The 18,673-nt window shown below is 47.8% G+C and overlaps 1 protein-coding gene across 13 annotated transcripts in view; it reads right to left on the bottom strand.

The window, feature by feature from the left end:
• Window positions 1-18,673, bottom strand: part of PLEKHA7 (pleckstrin homology domain containing A7) — a 223,270-nt gene that overhangs the window by 35,884 nt on the left and 168,713 nt on the right. For 9 of the 13 annotated variants that reach the window (XM_041730461.1, XM_041730449.1, XM_041730458.1 and 6 more), the window contains 5 exons: window positions 11,337-11,859; window positions 10,745-10,831; window positions 10,046-10,165; window positions 7,838-7,891; window positions 836-916 (listed from right to left, as the gene is read on the bottom strand). In XM_041730461.1, coding sequence (XP_041586395.1) covers window positions 836-916; window positions 7,838-7,891; window positions 10,046-10,165; window positions 10,745-10,831; window positions 11,337-11,859 — 865 coding nt within the window. The remainder of the gene's footprint in view (window positions 1-835; window positions 917-7,837; window positions 7,892-10,045; window positions 10,166-10,744; window positions 10,832-11,336; window positions 11,860-18,673) is intronic. The other 4 variants (XM_041730455.1, XM_041730456.1, XM_041730452.1 and 1 more) reach the window with 3 other exon arrangements.

Below are 18,673 nucleotides of genomic sequence, written 5' to 3'. Positions count from 1 at the left end.
TCCTTTTAAAACTTTGCTTTGTGATAGCAATGTTTAGATCCATTTAAAATGTCACTATGGGTCTCAGGCATCTCTGTCATCAAAACAAAACAAAAAAATGAAAGTCATTGGGCATCCTCCCATTTGAAAGAGTATGTGCCCCAGAAAGGAACTGAAGGTCACGCACGTATTTCACCTCCCCTCCACCACATCCCAACACACCTTCTCTCAGGACTCAGGATGACTGGACATAGCACTTGCTTCCTATCCTGCAGCCTCTCGGAAAGCTATAAAAGCTGGCCACATTTCAGGGGCTACTTCAGCATCAGTCAAAGGGGGTATCTGGGAGAGTCCATTTTGTTCTAGTCCCACCCTTGACTGTTTTCAAATATCAATGCTCCACCCCAGAGAAAAGCCACCCTGATCCCAGGGCCATGGTGAAATCTCAGGGTACTCCAGCTGTTCCAAGGTGACCAGGAACTGCGTCCCTTCCCAGGGAACTCACGCTTGACTACACAGACCACACTGGTCACGGTCGACGTCAGTCCTCACCATGGAGGCAGATGAGAGAGAATGGGAACACAACACAAGCTGGTGGCAAGCCAGGCACGCTCTCCCCACCCCCGTGGCAGCACAAAAGATGGAGGCACAGAACACCGCAGATGAAAGGTTCAGCCTGGTGCACCGGCCAAAATGAGGAGGGGAGTTTCAACGGGAGAAAAAAAATAAACCAAAATGACTTGCAGGAAGCCTGGGGGCGGTCAGGAGAGCCCCTGGGTAAGCAAGTGATGAGGTCGGCACTGAGCCAGAAGCAATGGAATGGCCCCGCTCGGAGACACAGATCAGATCATCTTACGCTTCTCCTGGGCCGACAGCCCCGTGCTGACTTCTTCAGCACTTTGTAAAGCACGTTGATCAAAGGTTCATTATTTTTTATCTGTTCCAAACAAAAAGCAAATATAACAAAACGTAACAGGTGAGACATCAAAAGACACTTGAAGGAGCCAGAATTTGGGGGAACTGGCCAGGGGAAACCTTAAGGAGGATGTGCGCTAGGCAATCAAAAGGTCACCTCTCAGTCTGGTTGTGCTGCTTCCCGGCTGCTGGCCTGTCCAGACTTCCATTCCCTCACCTATAAAGTAGAGGACAAGAAGCTCTGCCTGAAGGATCTTTGTGCAGTTCAGTTTATGTGAGAGGGCCATTATCAGTGCCTGCTGCCTTCTGGTTTCTCCTGCAGAAGGCAAGAGGGGACTTTGCTTCTTTCTTTGTCCTCTTTTACCTTACAATGTAAGACTCTGAATCACTAGGATGGTGCCATGCATCAGTCTCATCCCTGCCCCATGTTTTCCACCTTCAGTCCCCTAGACCCTTGCCTTCACAACTATGTTCATCTAAATAATGATATCTTACCAGTGATCCCAAATGCTTACAGCTCCTTTGAGGGAACACTGTCCCTACCCACTAAAACAGTGGATCTCAATCCTGGCTGAACAATGGACTCACTTAGGTGGGGAAGGGGAAGGGAAAGGGGAAGGGAAGGAAGGGAAAGGAAAGGGAAAGGAAAGGAAAGGGAAAGAAAGAAGGAAGGAAGGAAAGAAAGATAGATGATAGATAGATAGATGATGCCTGAGTCCTACTCTAAGAGACTTGGATATAACCAGTTTGGGGTAGAGCCTGAGCATCCAGATCCTTAAAAGCACCCCTGGATGATACTGATGTGCAGCCAAGACTGGGAACCGCTACTACTATCAAGAAGCGGTTCTCAAACTTCAGCATGCTTCAGAATCACCTGGAGGACTTGTTAATACAGCTAGTTAATATAGCTTGAAAATGTGAGTTTAAATTGTGAGGGCTCATTTATATGCAGATTTTTTACAATAAATGCAGTAGGTCTTATAAATTTTCTCTTGTCTATGATTTTCTTATATTTTCTTTTCTCTAGCTTACTTTATTATAAGAATATAGTATGTAATACATATAACATCTATACTATGTGTTGATTGATTTAGTTATCAGTAAAGCTTCCTGTCAACAAGAGGCTACTAATAGTCAAGTTCTGGGGAGTCAAGTTATTTCTGGATTTACAACAATGCAAGAAGTTCGTGCCTCTAACCCATACACTGGTCAAGGGTCAACCGTATACAGATTTGCTGGGCAGATCTGGGGTGGGACCCAAGGCATTGCATTTCTAACAAATTCCCAAATATTGCTGATGCTGTTGGTCTGGGATATTTTGAGAACCACTGCTTTGAAACAATGATTCTCAACTCTGGCCATACATTAGAAACACCTAGAGAGTTTTCCTTTTTTTTTTTTTTTTTTTTAAGATTTATTTGAGAGAGAGAGAGAAAGAATACACACACAAGTGGGGATAAGGGATAGACGGAGAGGGAAAGACTCTCAAGCAGACTCCGTGCTGAGCATGCAAGCCAATGTAGGGATTGATCCCACAACCCATGAGATCATGACCTAAGCAAAATCAAGAGCCAGATGTTCAACTGACTGATCCACTCAGATGTCCCTATTTGTTTTTAAAGAATAATACCTGACTATTACCAATTAGATCAGAGTCTCTAAGGGGTAGGATCAAAGCACTGATACTCATTTTAAAAGCTCCCCTGGTTGTCCTAGTTCATGACCAGGGTTAATAATCTCTGCTCCAGGGGCACCTGGGTGGCTCAGTGGTTGAGCAACTGCCTTTGGCTCAAAGCGTGATCCTGGGGTCCTGGGATCGAGTCCCCACATCGGGCTCCTTGCAGGGAGCCTGCTTCTCCCTCTGCCTCTGCCTTTCTGTGTGTCTCTCATGAATAAATAAATAAAATATTTAAAAAACAATAATACTCCCTGCTCCAGAACAACAGATCTCAAACTTCTTTGTGCACAAGAATCATCCCAGAGCTTGATTTAAAAATAAAACAAACAAAAAACCCCTGCAGAATTCTGGGCAACATTCCCAGAGGTTCTAATTCAACAGAACCCCCGGGTTCTGTACTTCAAAAAAAAAAAAAAATCAGTTCCCAAGTGATCTTGAAATAGGTGGTGTCCCAGACCACAACCTAAGAAACTTTGTTCTAAAGGCTAAGTTTGGAAACAGACCCTGAACAGAGTAGCCCTGATCTCAGGTTCAGTCAGGAAGAGGCTAGAGGCCAAGCAACCAGAGTCACTGATGACACATCCCTCAGTCAGGAACAACAGCCTCTGTGGGGTTAACTGCAACCTCTTCTACCCCTAAAGGCACCACCTGAGCAGCAACAGACACCCTCTCCTCCACCTCCCCTTCCCAGCTGTGCTTCACAGATGCATAAAAGCAATCTAGGCTGTTAACAACAGTGACCCCAACACCCGCTTCTTCAGACCTAGCCAGAGTATATCGTTCTGAAGAGCAGAACTATGACACCAGAAACAATTCAGTGAATACAACTTTAGGGTGGGCAAAGTACATGGTATATGGAAGAAAGAAGGCAGGTGTAAAGTTAGACACTAGATTTATGTATTTTTTAAAGATTTTATTTATTTATTCATGAGAGACAGAGAGAGAGAGAGAGAGAGAGAGAGAGAGGCAGAGGGAGAGGCAGGCTCCATGCAGGGAGCCCGACGTGGGACTCGATCCCGGGTCTCCAGGATCACAACCCGGGCTGAAAGCGGCACTAAACCACTGAGCCACCCGAGATGCCCTAGACACTGGGTTTAAATTCCAGACCTATTACAGTGGAAGTGACCTCTCTTGATATTTGGATTCTTAGGATGGTAGGGATAGTAACTCCTATTGCTTGAAGCTGCTGAGAAGATCAAGTGCAATAATGAACAACATGTGCCCAAACATTGCCAGGCAGGAACAGATGCTTAATCAAGGTGGAGTCCTTTCTACCCTGGCACCACCAAGTAAATATTTTCCAAAAAGAGCATTAATATAGAGTGTCTTCTAAAAGAGTGGAATACGCCTTTGTTTGAGCACTTGGCGGCACAACACAAATACTCATTTTTGGGGAGAAAAAGCTTTACAACACGTGGGGAGGCAAACACCACCAACTGATTCTGGAAGCTGAGCATCAGCTGATTGGTGGTGGGGGGAGGGGGGCGGTTGGATCCTTAAATCTGTGGCCTTTGAAGCAGGGACATGGGGGAGCCTAGGCCAACCAAGTGGGGATAGGGAAGCTATTTTCCCCCAGAAAAATCTTCCCTCTTTCCTCTCCACCTGTGCCCCACCTCGCCCCCAAGAACCCAGAGGAACTTTTCATGAGCAGCTGGTCATGGTGAGGCTATGTCACTGCTACTCCACACCCAGGCTGGGCTTCAAGGCCCATTCAACTGTATCCACAGAGGCCCTCATCTCAGGGACCCCAGCTGAGCTCAGCATCAGCTCATTTTGTTGAGCATGTTGCAATCTCAAGAGCCAATGGGCCTCAGGGTTTTCCTGATATAGTCACACACACACCCCCCTTGCCCCACAGTGTCATCTAGCTTCACTTGCACCCTGAGATGGGGGGTACCCCACAACCTGAGCAAGTCCTTTTAGAAACCCCTCTACTTGTAGCTGCTACCCATTTTTTTACATTGCAGTATAGCTGATGCATGCTATGCATTTGTCTTCATTCCCCCTTGCAGCCACAGAAGATACATGGCAACATTTCAGAGCTTTGCAGACTGTCTATATGTCTCTTGAATTACCCAGAGCTCTCTCCACCACTCTGCAGTGCAGCTGTGCTAACTGCTGCTGAGTTTTCTTGTTTCTGCCCAGCATGCTTTCCCATCAGGGAACCCCCCTCCCTCACTCCACAGGGAGTCTGGGTTTGCAAGTGGCCATCCATGGGGATGCTAGGCTGGGCTGGAAGGGAACCTGGGTGTGCAGGTGGCCGCCTTCTCTGCCATGTGGAGGCAGTCCACACACCAGGGAAACTAGAACAGTGATGAAATGGCCTGAGCCCCTGAGATGTAGCCCTTAGCTAAAAGAAGCAGTATATTCCCTCTTTGGCTTATTAACAGGTTGATTTGAGTTTCAGATACCTGCAAACAAAAGCATCCTGCCTAATACATCCTCAGAATGGTTCTATAGGCCCTCAACACCTCTGCTTTGCTTCCAGGCCTTTCCTCATCTGGGTCCTAAAGTGAGACACCATCTGGGAACCCTATACCCCAGCTGGGCTTGAGCAGAGCAGAGCAGGTTCACTGCCTCCCTGATGTGGGCACCCTGTACCTTGAAGAGAGGCCAAGGTGGTGCCAATCTTTCTGTCAGCCACACCAGACAGACAACTCACACACAGCACAAACCCCAGCATCTCCCTGCTACTAGTGTAGTTCATTTGGGGGAAAAGTTCTCTGAGGGGAGCTTAGCAACTGGAATAACAAAGACTGGGGAAACTCTGGTATCACCACATCTGTTTTCTATATGAGTGACAACTTCCAGAAAGTCACCAGTGAATGTTCTGGGTGCAGACAGCTCCTAGCTAGTGAAACACCCCAAGGATGCACCTTGCCTCTATCACATTAAACACACTTCCTGGGATAATGTCTCCAGTTCAGCTCCACCAAAAACTGAAATGCCTTTGGGTCTACAGTAGCAGAAACACCATTTTAAGAATGGCTGGGAGGCAAGGTGACTCAAGAACACGTTTCAGAGTCAGAGATATACCTAAATATTAATTCCCCAGTAACCACATACGTGGCCTTGGGAAAGCCTTTTACTTCTCTGAACCTTAGTCAGTGAAAAAAAAAAAAAAAAGATACCAGCACTTTCCTTTCAGGGCTACTGTGAAAGTTACATAATTTAGCAAAACACAGTAACCATCACACATTATACCCTCCATTGCTATTAAGTTCCTATCGGAAGTCAGGACATCCAAGGACTCCTGGCTCTGCTATCCTATGCCTCAGTTTCTCTCTTCAAATCCCTTTTAACACAATTTCTATGATCCTGAAATAAAACGGACCTGAACAGAATCTTCCCTCCAGGACCAGCTGTGAGTGTCTGCTATCCTACAAAAACAAGAATCAGAAGACAGAGGTTTCCTAGTACTCCAGCTCGGGCTCTTTAGGGTCTCTCTTGTATCATGCACCAAGCGCTCTGAGGACTGTTTCAAGGTACACCCATGCTGATGGGGAGCCAAACAAACCTCTCTTACCAGCCTAGGTACATTGTGAATATTCCATAAATACTTCTGGTTGACTGCATGGCCCTGAAGGGGGGTGAGAAGAATAAAGAGGTGGCATGGTGACTGGCTACTGGGGAGGCCAGGGGATGGAGATGATGTGGTAACATAGGGCAGGTGAAGGTGGGTGGATCTCTCTCTACGTCAGTTGAGGGGTGGGCATGGTGGAAGGACCCTGCCCAGGATCAGGGCACAGCGGGATAGGCTGGGCTGCACATTTTGCATCCTGAGGCAGTGCTACCATACTTACAATACTCATTCATGTTCTGTGTGATCTGATTGCCACATAAGCTAGGAAATGTCCTGGTTTTAAGAGAACCATCCTTGTTTTGCTCATGTCAAAAAGTCAAGTCTGACTTTTGTTCACTGTACTCCTCCTTCCTAAAGAAGTTTCTGTGGGGTCCACCTCCTCCAGCCCTAGCCACACCAACCTCACCCTGGCTCTCCTTGGCTCTCACTGTTCTCTTTCTTTTAATTTCAACCAACTCAGACCCTCTGTCTCTTCAAGGCTCCACATACATGCCACTTTCTCCAGAAGGCTTCTCAGCATTACAGCCCATGGTGATCTTCACTATCTCCACTCTGAGCACTAAGCCACACAGATCTTTGTAAGCTCATTGTAAACAAGTCTATGTTATCTTGGGAGATTTTCTTTTTCTAATAAAGGATATTTGGGAGTTTCTCAGGGCCAGAGAATCTCAATTTTCTCTTCCATGTCCCTTAGGCTTCTCCAGAGTTGGTTACACAGCAAGTGCTCATCAGATACGGAAGTTAACTAGTTGGCTCCTAATCAAAGGCTCTGATCTTGTCTCAGTGTGTGGAGGGCCCCCATCTGCTGCTGCAGGGCCTAATGTTAACCCTCTTGCTTCTACAAGGCTGGATGACAATCCTCATGTTAAAAATACCTCAAGCCAGGTACGCAGGGGTACTGAGGGAGGCACGTCCCGTGGCAATCGCCTGGGTGTCCTCCCACAGGCCCTCCCACTCTTCCACATCCACAGTTAATTAAAGGTCACATTCCTTCAGTCTATTTCATGGTTTAAGCATCAGAAGTGTTTTTCACAGTGGGAGCTTTCAGAGAGCTGTGGTAAGGAAACAATAGCAGTTCTTTCACACAGAATGCCTCTCACACTTCTCCACCAGCTTTCTCAACTCTCTGTGCTCTGAAGGCTGATTTCAAGCCTGAAGCTTTATCACCTACAGAGAGGAGCCCAATGCTCACCTCCTAAATGCAGATGGGAGACAATCCATATGGCAGACTCCCATATGGGAGACCATGGTGGGCCTACAGAACTCCAGTTGGAACCTGCTCCCCCAGCAACAAAACCAAAAATCCACCAAAATACTCGTAGCTGGAAACGCACATCAGTAGCACCCTATGAGCCAAACCTAACCCCACCGTCAGCTCTGAGGAAGGAACTAGTTACTATTTGGAAGGGCCTTTGGGTCCCAACCAAAAACAGGAAGAGATGAGGATCCCATGCCTCCATTCCATAAGCCAGAAATCTTACAGCAGAACTCACAAGGAACTGAGCCCTGAGTTAGAGGCAGTAAGAGACAAAACTCTTCTGATATAGACAGGACATGTCTTCATTTGGGATCCAGATTTGTTAAGACCTGTGCAGCCTTTGGCTTTGGGCTTGGCTCCAATGAGGCCGACATGTTCAGAAAGATGTGTGTCCAAGGGAGGCAAGACCCCTGACATCCCTCACCTTTAGGTCCAGGTACTCCAGGTCTTTCTTCAGCTGGAGGTAGGTATCGTCAGCCTTCAAATGAAGCACAGAGAGAAAAAAGCCAGTTATGAACACCAAGGGTTTCCAAAATTTGGGGCTCCGTGTGTGAATCATCGACACTGCACAGCTTTGGGTTCAAGGAACCACAGCAGGCTAACACATCTGGGGCCACAGAGGAAGCGCCAATGTGTCAGTGTAGCTTAGAGCCTTCTTTCTGCATGGCGGATCTTGCAGGTCACTGTGGGGAAAGCCAGCTAGTCCCCAGTTGGCTGCAGGGACAGTTTGGTGGGGAGGAGGGAGACAGCACACATACCACCACAGAGCTAGGGCAGCAGCGCAGCTGAGCTGAGGCCAGTGGTGAGCTCCTGAGACAGAACTAGAGGGGTCTGGCTGGAAGAGGGCACACAACACCTGAGCTAGGCATCTGTCAATCACCAATGCTCCGATCCTTGTTGTCAAAACTTTGCACTGGCCCACTTCATATGCATGAAGCAAAATGACCCTCTGATTAGTGTGGCTAAATGCCTTGAAGGGGCAGGGAGATGACATGGGGACCCAGGTAGGTCCTGACACAACCTTTGGTTCTAGGATGCTCAGCACCAGCAGTTACTGGAAGTTTCAGCTCCCTTCACTCAGCATGGAGCCATGTCAGGAGCTGGCTGAGGTCGTTTCAATGTCGGACCTGTCTGCCTGCACAGTCTCTGACAGTCCACTGAGTCCTTCAGTGTAATTACCAGAAACAGTTGAGAATAAGCAAATGACTCTTTTATTTTCTAGGACCTGTGTTTCCCATGTAACAGTCCACATAAGCTAACTATTAGGCAGAGGGTGGTAAAAGCTTAAGAAAAATGCCCCAGGGACCACTTTCCCAACAAGCTAAGAGGTCTCCCAGCAAACCAAGGCAAGCCCGAGCTGGGGAGAGGGCCCTGTTTACATATCTGATGTAAAACAACTAAACAATGTGAGATGTTCTGCCTGGGCTTTTAAGCATGAGAAGACCTGAAGGACCACTGACAGGGACACTGGTGACTTCCAAGATGCTATTTCTATCCCTAAAGTGTCCCCTTATCCATTGCTATTTCCCTAATCAGCCCGGTCCCTATATATTTTCAATGGCAGTAAGGAGGACTAAGCAGAGGAATATTATTAAAAATCACCCAGGGCAGCCCAGCGGGCTCAGCGGTTTAGTGCCACCTTCAGCCCAGGGCGTGATCCTGAAGACCAGGGATCGAGTCCCACATCGGGCTCCCTGCATGGAGCCTGCTTCTCCTGCCTGTATCTCTGTCTCTGTCTCTGTCTCTGTCTCTCTCTCTTCTGTGTGTGTGTGTGTGTGTGTGTGTGTGTGTGTGTGTGTGTGTGTGTTTTTCATGAATGAATAAAATCTTAAAAAAAAAATCACCCAAATTCACAGCTTAGGGGTTCTGCTGTGTTCACTTACATTCATTTTTCCAAGTACATTTCCTGAGTCTCTCAGGTCTCATTAGAACAGGACTATCAAGGGAGGTGACACTCCTGTCATCCTCCTTCTTCTGTCCTCTGCTGACCTTTGAAGGTTTTGCCTGCAAACCTCCATGTCCCATTCATTAGGTTTATAAACTATGCCAGAAAGGACCTGAATTTTGGCTCCAGCCTGCATGCCACTGGCTGAGGGATCCCAGGTAAGTCACTTCCCCTTCTGGATCCAGTGCCTTGGGTGTGGTAGTAACTTCTGTCCTGCCTAACCTCTCCCAGGTACAGTGAGGTTCACTAGGATAAGGGATGTGAGGATGCTTTGTCAATCCCAGGGCACCCTCCAGATGACAGAGGGCACCCTGACTTTTTCCTCCAGGTTGACACCAATGAAACACACCTTTCAGCATCCCAAGGAGTAGCCACGGTGGCAACAAGGATGACAGCCAGCACAGCCCTTCAGACATGACCACATGCCAGCCTGGCAGTCACGACTCACAACTGGAGAAGCCACAGTTCAGGTCCCTCACACCACATGCAGTCTCCTCCCCAGGAGCAGAGGCGGGGGCCCCACCACCACTGCGCAGTGTCTGGCGACAGCAACCAGAAGCAAACAGGCAGGGAGCGAGCCAGACAGCAAATACGGACTAGAGCGTGGGCACAGGAAAACACGGGCCAGCACGTCACTCCATTGCCCCCAGGGTGGCCCCGGCCCTGAGCGAGCCCACCAGCGCTGACCTGGCAGGCGGGAAAGGTCAGCTGGTGCTGCAGTAACTGGCCGACGGCGAGATTTCGCACACTGGCCAACCTGGCCTGGTGCCGCCGTAACCGGGCGAGAAGCAGTGAGAGCTCCTCCAGCTGCAGGTGTGTAGACACATCACGAGGAAATTAGCCACCACAGGAGCGCGACGCTATAATTACTCTTCACCCCGGGGCCGGGACAGCACTGACGTGACACCATTAAGTAATTATTGCATTAATTGTGTCATCAGAACAAATAAAGGCGCTGGCAGAAAAGGGGCTGCAGGAAACACTTTGTTTCAGGAAACAGCAACCACCAGTGCAGCCTCACCCCGACTTGAGCTCTGAAGACGAAGTGAACTAACCAACGCAAGGACAAGAGGAGAAGAGCGAGCAGCAGAAAGGCCGGTGGCTGGGGAAAGGTTTTGGGCAAAATGTTGCCTGAGAAGAAAAGCCTGCATTCTCCTTCACCTCCTCCAAGATCCCCCTCTGATCTGGGGGGGACCCCATGTCAGTTGGAGGACACAGAGCAAGTCCCTGGGCTTCTCTGAGGCTTAGCTTCCGCATGTCTAAAGTGGGGGTTGACAGCTGCCCTTCAGATTGCACGGGGCTGGCTGGGGCTGGGGGGAAACCAGCTAAGACGGCACTTTGCAGGAGGTGCCGCATTCATGGGGGGGCGGAGGAGGGGCGGCTTACCGATTTTCCGTGTAGACTGGGGGCGCTGACCGTGTGGGTCATGTAGCCCATGGAGGGCATGGAGCGTCGGTCCACATGAGAGGAGTTCTGTAAGTGGGGAGACAGGAAGTCACCCTGCAGCCGGGACCTCTGCCCCTCTCTGCCGGGGCCGCCTGCCACAAGGCACTACCCCTCTTCATCTGGGAAATGGGGCTCCAGGTCTTTCTTACCAGGTTATAACAACGGTCAACTGGCAAAGCCCATTGGAGAGGGAAAGCTGAGGTTGGGTTATTATAAGTTATTGAAACGATTGACCACAGATACTTTTTCCTGCCTTCCAGTCTGCGAGGAAGCAGACTTCCAGTTGTATGATCCTTCATCTCTTAATACCTCAGTCCTCATCTGTGAAATGGGCATGATAATAGCACCTACTTCATAGGGCTGTTGTAAGCATTAAAGAAAAGCCTTTAGCATAGCGCCTGGCACCTAAGAGTACCGCGTAGGTGTCACCTATCATTATTTCCAAACTGCTTAAATTTGTATTCAAACCATGTGAAGGTCCTGGTGCCCGAATGCTGAACCCCAGCTGCCTGGCAGCCCTCCAGGGTCTTACCTTGGTGGCATGGCCCCGTGCCTTCCTGGGAGAACTCCCCAGGGAGATGTCCACGCTCCTCCGCTGGTCCGGTGGCTTCACGGTGACCCTCTCCGCTGGCGTGTGTGGCCGCCGGGGTGGGAAGACCCTCGGGGGGCCTGGAGGAGGGATGTCTGAGGGAGATGGAGGCACAGAGATGGAGCGGGGCACCTCTAGCATGCTCCTGCTCCGGCCCTGGTCCGTGAACTCTGGGGAGCCAGCACAGATGGGTGCCGTGGGGCTGCCGTGCCGGAACTGCTGGCGCTGCTGCCACTCGTAGAGTTGCCACACCGTGCCGTCCCGGTGTGCGCGGCGCTCCTCGCTTGACATCTTCAGGTGACTGGCTCGGTCCTGCGCATACTTGTAGTCACTTGGCAGGTTGCGGGGAGGGGGCGAGGAGCCCCCTGAGGGATGTCGGGTGCTCCTAGGAAGAGTCTGGTAGTTTTCTGGGAATGATAGTGACTGGCTAGGACCCTGGCGAGGAAGGGTCTGGTCCAGGGGCAGGCTGAGGACAAAGGAGAAAGACGGGTAAGACAACAAGCATGGGATCTGCCGGGTTTTTGGAAACATAGCTAAGTAAATCCACAATGTCAGGTACATGAGACAGCTCTGTAAGAACCCCAGAGAACAATCAAAGCAGATGCCCAGGACCTCGGTCACTCCCTTCCCTATGCAGAGGACTCCACAACCATTGTTCTCTAGCAATCTTTGGGGTATCAACCTCCCTACCAGGCAGGCTGGCTGCCCCACATCCATCACTTCAAGTGAAAGGTGAGGAAACCTGCCTTCTCCTCTCCCTCTCCTTCAGTCAGCTCTTCCAAAAAGGTGTGCCTATTTCTAGGAAATGCCTCATAATGCCCCAGGTCACCAAGACTTGCCCTCTGCCGGTAGCCTCAATACCAAATTCTGGAGGTTCTTAAAGGAAGTGGCTGGCACCAGCTCTTTTCTTTTTCTACTACTCTAGTCCAGATACTGATTAATCATCTCTCCCTAGACCACTCTGAGCCCTTCCTAACCAGTGTCCACCCTGTACACAGTCAACTACAGTCAACTACCTGGATCCAATCACTCCCTTGCTCCAAAAATTTCAGTGACTCCCCACTGCTTATGAAATAAAATTGAAACCCTTTAGCCTGGTACTTACCCCTCTCTAGCACCTGATCCCAACCCACTTTGCAGTCCTGCTGTTTTCTCCCTGCTTCTCCAACCAGGGCCAAGGACTAGGCTGGGGCAAGCTAGGCAACTAGGCAACCCCTGTCCTTGCTGGACTCTAAGAATGAGAGCCTCACCCTAGACTCCTACAAAGCTTGGCAACTTCTCAAAGTGGAGAAACGCAGACAGCTTGACTTGGGTTTGAATGCTAGCTCTACCACCACTGGCTATGCGACCCTAGGCAGCTGATTGGACTGCTCTGAGCTTCAGCTTCCTCCCCTGTAACAGGACGACAGGATTATCTCCCTCATCAGGCTGTTCTGAAGAGTAAATGAGACAAGTAAGAAAACGCAGGCTCTATGCCTGATCCACAGCATCTACTTCTCAATGGGTTCTTCCTTTCCACCTCTTCCTATCCTCATAATATTGTTCTTCATTCCCCTACCTGTAAGGGCTCCCCTTGCCCTATTCACCCAATCTCACTCATCTTCCATGACACCGTCTCAGGCCCCTTCCACAGAAGTCTTCTGCAGCCCTCAGGACTCCCACTCTGCTCTGACCTAGTTACTATGTTGTAGGAAGCTTGTCCAAGGTCTTTTGTTGATGTAACCTTTTCATCCTTGCAAGACACCTCTTCCCTAGCCAAGCTGTAAATCCTCCAAGGGCAGGAACTCTCTCACATTCTCTAGTATTGTCCACAGTCTGAAAAAGTCTTGATGCATAACCAGCCAGCCACTGTTCTAAGTCAGTGCCACCCCAAGTATGGTTATAGATGGGCAGCATCAGCACCACCTGCAAACTTGTTAGAAATGCAGGTTATCAGGCCCCACCCCAGACCTGCCGAGTCAGAACAAGCCCCCCAGGTGGCCAAAGTTTGAGAAGTGCTGTTTTAATTGTTCTTAAATTCATCTCATTTAATCACTTCCTCACTTATGACCTCTGTACTAAGAACCCAACAGACTGTTGTGGGGATTAGAAACAGTTGTCATTCCAAAATGGTAGCTTTCTTCTCTTTTTATTGTTATCTTTGCAATCACGGGAGATAATTTTAAGATCGCTTCAGCCAGACGTGTGCTAGTGTGTCCGTCTAGCGTAGCCGTCTGCCACTAGGTGGCAGGGTTAGCTACTGATTTCCCAAAGTCAGCGGGGGCAGGTGTCTCTGAGGAAGGGGCAGTGGTTGAATCGTCAAGCAGTAGCAGTGGCAGGTGGCAGTGCAGAAACCAGGTTGGGGGCCTCCCCTGGGGACGCCCAACTATTGTTCACTCTGGCTGCAGCAAAATTCAGACCATGCAAAGTATGTCCTACCTGTGCTCCCATACCCCTCTGGTCTGGTTCTGCAGCCTGCTCTCAGTGCCCGTGTCACCTTGACAGTCAGAGTCCCAGCACAGGGGCCCCAAAGCCCTCAGCTCATCCTATCACTTGTGCCCTCTGCTTAAACACTATCTGCCATACTCCAAACCCGCACTGCTGGCCATCTGGGGGCAAGCCTAAAAAACCCAGTGCAATGGTGAGCTCCAGAGGCCAAACCAAGATAACTGACCAACGGTGGAGTGAGGGGACACAAGGAGGGTAAGTTTGTAAGAAGAGGTAAAGATCCCACTGAAATAGATAGGAGCACCCATAGTGGCTTTGCCCCTGAAAGCAGATCCATTTGCTGGCCCCCAAACCCATCCTTACCCAAAAAGAAAGTTCCAGGTCTCCCACCCTCATATCCTGCTCTGTGCCACGGGGCCTCCCTGTCCCAAAAGGCACTAAACAGGATATTCAGATACAGCTCCTACAAACTGATCATATCAAAATGCAAAATCAATTTTGATAACCAATTACTTATGCAGCAGATATCCTCACCCTAACCTCCACATCAATTGCGCAGGACTTTCACTGTCTACTCTGTTCCTCATTGTAATAGCCGAGTGCTTGAATCCATCCCCACTCCTGCCTTTTTATTTTACAAGTATGTAAATTGCTTTAAATACGGGGGCGGGTGGGGGGATGGAAGGCTAGAATTTCAAAACAATCTCTTAGAATGTAAAATTCTAAGGATATGTCAGCCTGTCCTCACAGAACATCATTCTAATGTAGTTTAATGATGTGAAACATAATATGTATCTCCAAGTACTAAAAGAACAATTAGAAATAATTTCTTGTGTGGTCTAGACCCACAAATATGAGATCATACTACAGAGCAAATAACCCTCCTTCCAATTTCTAACGTGTCCAATCTAATGAGATTAGCACAGTCTTAATCATACAAAGCACAGAAATACATCTCTCTTCTCTATTTTCAAATGTTGGAGGCTCCTTCATTAAGCAGCCAGATCTACTTATTCCTTGACTATAAGATATTACAAATATACCTTTAAGGAAAACAGCAATTCTGAGAATGCAAGATGCAATCCTTTCCAGATACAAGTGAACGATCAGACTGTCAGCCTCACTTACTCAGACCGCTTTCTTCTCGAACGGTGTCAATTCCCCACTTTTCCCTTTCAGTCCATTGAGATCTGCTTCCATCACTAGACTGAAGCTCCTCTCACTGTGTGCTCAGTGACCTCCAAGGCCAATGAACTGTTTTCATCTTCAGGCTTCATGTCACCTTGCCCCTTAGATAAGAAAGGCTCAAACTTCCAGCTCACATGCAAGGCAAGTCCAACACTTTCCCCAACCCTGTCATCTTCTTGCAACTGACTTATCATCCTTTATCTCCCCTATGTGGCCCCAAGAACAGGTCCCTGTGCGTAGCAGAATGACCCAGGTCTGTGGGCTGCGGGCTGCCAGAAGCAGTTATGTAGAGACATTTCAACCAACAACTTATAACCGCAGAGCAGTCACACAGCTTTTGAAACTCCTTTCTGTGCCCCTGCCACAAAGAGTTTCTCACTGGCCATGCAACCTTTTCTGGTTTCTTCCTGTCTTCCTCTCCTAGTACTCTGTGTGCCTCCCTGACCTAACTACTTGAAAATCCTAGCTCTACTAAGAACGGAGGGTCAGGTCTGCCCATGTAAGCCCATCAAGAAGCTCAGTGGAGGGGCATCCGGGTGGCTCAGTGTTGGTTAAGCCTCTGTCTCCAGCTCAGGTCATGATCTCAGGGTCCTGGGATAGAGTCCTGCATTGGGTTCCTTGCTCAGTGGGAAGCTGCTTCTCCCTCTCCCTCTGCCTGCCACCCCCCTGCTTGTGTGTGCTTGCTCTGTCAAATAAATTAAAAAAAAAAAAAAAAAGCCTCAGTGGAACCAAAAGTCCCAGCAAGTTCCAGAAAATCTCAGTGGCTCCCAACTTCCTCAGAGGGCACCAGCTCCAAGAAGAAGTCCTCATTCCAAGTACAAACTGGACTCCTTCTAAATGAAACCCCTTCTTTTGTACTCCACTTTTCCTCCCCCCATCCTGCCAGCCCCATATCCTGCTCATTTTCACAGAGACGGCTTTTGTCCACCCCTTGGGTTGGAGGTCCTCAACATCCTGCCTTTGGCCCTCTGCTATGGCTCACTCTAAGCTAGGGATTCTCAAGCCTGGCTGCACATTAGAATCACATGGGGGGCAGGGAGGGGAGTGTTGTTAAAACTCCTAACATCCAGACTGTACCACATCTACCTATTAACCAAGCCAAACCTGTGAATGTCAGTACCACCTGTGTCCCTCCACACATTCCCAGCCTTGATGAAGCAGTTTACCAAGTTTTATACCTACCCAACCTCAACATCTGTGAATCTTACCCACCCTCCTCAAAATCCTCACCATCTTCACTGCTTTGGTTTGGGTCTCCTATCCAAGCTATGACCACCTTATACTTGATCATTTTCTCTTTCCAGGCTCTCCTCCATCTAAACCATCTTCCATATTGTCACTGGAGCAAGAAACTGAAACAGTAGTTCTCAGTGCTGATATGGGTTGACAAACAAGGACACTTTGGGTGGTGTATAAACTGAAACAGTATTTTTGGAGGGCAATTCTGTAATAACTATCATAATTAAAATGGCATAGATCCTCTGACCTAGTCACTCCACTTCAAGCAATCTATTCTTTAAATATACAAGTACTTGCACGTAGAGATAATGAGGCAGGGATGTTCGTTCCAGCATAATTTGTAATAGCAAATGTTTGTAACTGACCTCACTGTCCATCAATAGGGAATGGTATAAATACCACTGTAGATCCACACAAATGGGGTACTCTGCTTATTTCAATTTAATGATATGAGTCTATATGTGCTGATATGGAAAGATAGATTCATTCATCAAGATACATTCAAATATCTACATATAGACTTGCATATACACAGAAACATTAAATGAAAAAAGTAAAGTGAAGGGTAGGGTTTATTTTTCTTAACATGGTGGTTGGTCTTTAGGGAGTGAAAGTAGGTTTCCAAAATAAAGTAGAAGGACACTTATTTTTCAATATTTATCCTTTGGTATTTGGATCTTTTTTTTACTTTGTGAGTGGATTAATGATTATTTGAGGGTACTGAGCAAAAGCAGATTTACACATGTAGCTATGAATTTGGTGATGAAATTAATTGCTACAAAGAAAACCAAGCCACAAGTGTGAAAATTATCAACACCAGAAAACAAAAAATTGTTGAACTGAAATTTAAATTTAGCATACCATATGGCCCAGCTATGACTATTTATATTGTCATAGTAATATAAAAACTGACTAGTGATCTATACAAAAATTATGCTATCCTGTGAAGCTAGGGTAAGGGTAAGTGTATGTCTATTGGAAAGGCACAGTGGGGAACAAGAGACTTCAATCCTTATTTTCCACAGTAGAATGCCTATAGATAGCTAAAAGTCAAGAGCGGTGTAAGTATCTTATTTGGAAATACAGAAATAAATTGGGAAAACCACTGAAAGAATTGAAAGTAGCTGCCTCAAAGAGACAGAAACCAGGACTAGGGATGGATGGGAATCATACTTAAATCCTTAAACTATGTGCATATATTAATTTTTAAAAAAAACACCTTTAAAAATAAGGGGTTTACTAAAACTACCATTCTCATTTTTGGGCAGGGCACATCAGAAGCGCCTGACAGACTTCTTCACACACACATGGACCTGCTGTATTGGAATAGGGATGTAGTAGGGACTATCCAGGCTATACAAAATCTCCCCAGGTGGTCCTGATGCCTCTTTCCTGCCAATACCCTCCAAACCATTGATGGCTTTCACAGGCCTCCAAGATTAAATCCAAACTCTTTTAGCAAGAAATACAGGCTCATCTGGGCTAAACCCTTAGCTTTCCTAGCCTCCCCTATTTCTGCTTTTTCCTGCTTTTACCTCCCCTAGCCTGCCCATATTGACTTCAGTTCCTAAGAGCTGTGGCATGTAAGAGAAAATAGGTAACTTCCCATGAGTAGTTTCTCTCTGACCACGCTGTCTCCTCTGCGGGATCCCTCTTCGACTAGACTATCTTCTAAGTGTTGAGGTACCATTTATGTGCTGACTGCTCCCAACCAGACCTCAAACCTCTACACCATAACCTATATCCAACTGTCTACCTGACATCTCCCCTTGGATAACTAATAAGCTTCTCAAACTTACTGTCCAAAACGGGAACACTGATTCCACCCCCACCCTGCACCACCCCCTCCCCAGATGCCCCTGTCCCTTCTTGCCCCTAGGTGTTCCCTGTCTCAGCAACTACCTGGTTGTTCAAGTCAAAACTCTTAGGGATCATCCCTGTTCCTCCCTTTCTCTCATCCAGAGCATCCAACTCATTGACAAGCTTTGCTGTTTCCACCCCCAAAATGTACCTCAAATCTTTCTATTTCCACTGTTACATCTTGGACTATTGTAGCAGTATCTTCTCTGGGCTCTTCTTCCTCAATTATTAACCAGATAACCTTCCCTACTTGCTTAAAACCTTCCAGTGGTTTCCCCTGTTGCTTTTTCAAATAATATCTAAATTGTTTTACCTTGGAGTAGGAGACCTGCATGATTTAATGCCTGCCAGCTTTCCAACCTCATTCAGCACTGAAGGCACTTAGAATCACCTCCCAGGGGGATCTACCTAGCCCAGCACCAAGAATAGAAACTTCCCTCCTCTGTGTCCCTGGGAGGTAGCTTTCTGTTTTTAGTAAGACACAAAATTTGAACAAATGGAATTGACACCTGGTCAGTCCTAGGTGGGAATGGGAAGTTATCTTAGCTATGACACCAAAGGCTTTC

The sequence above is a fragment of the Vulpes lagopus genome, chromosome 15 (genome assembly GCF_018345385.1).
Source record: "Vulpes lagopus strain Blue_001 chromosome 15, ASM1834538v1, whole genome shotgun sequence".
Lineage (NCBI taxonomy): Eukaryota > Metazoa > Chordata > Mammalia > Carnivora > Canidae > Vulpes > Vulpes lagopus.
Note: the sequence above shows the minus strand (reverse complement) of the source record. Positions and strands in the feature narration are given on the sequence as shown.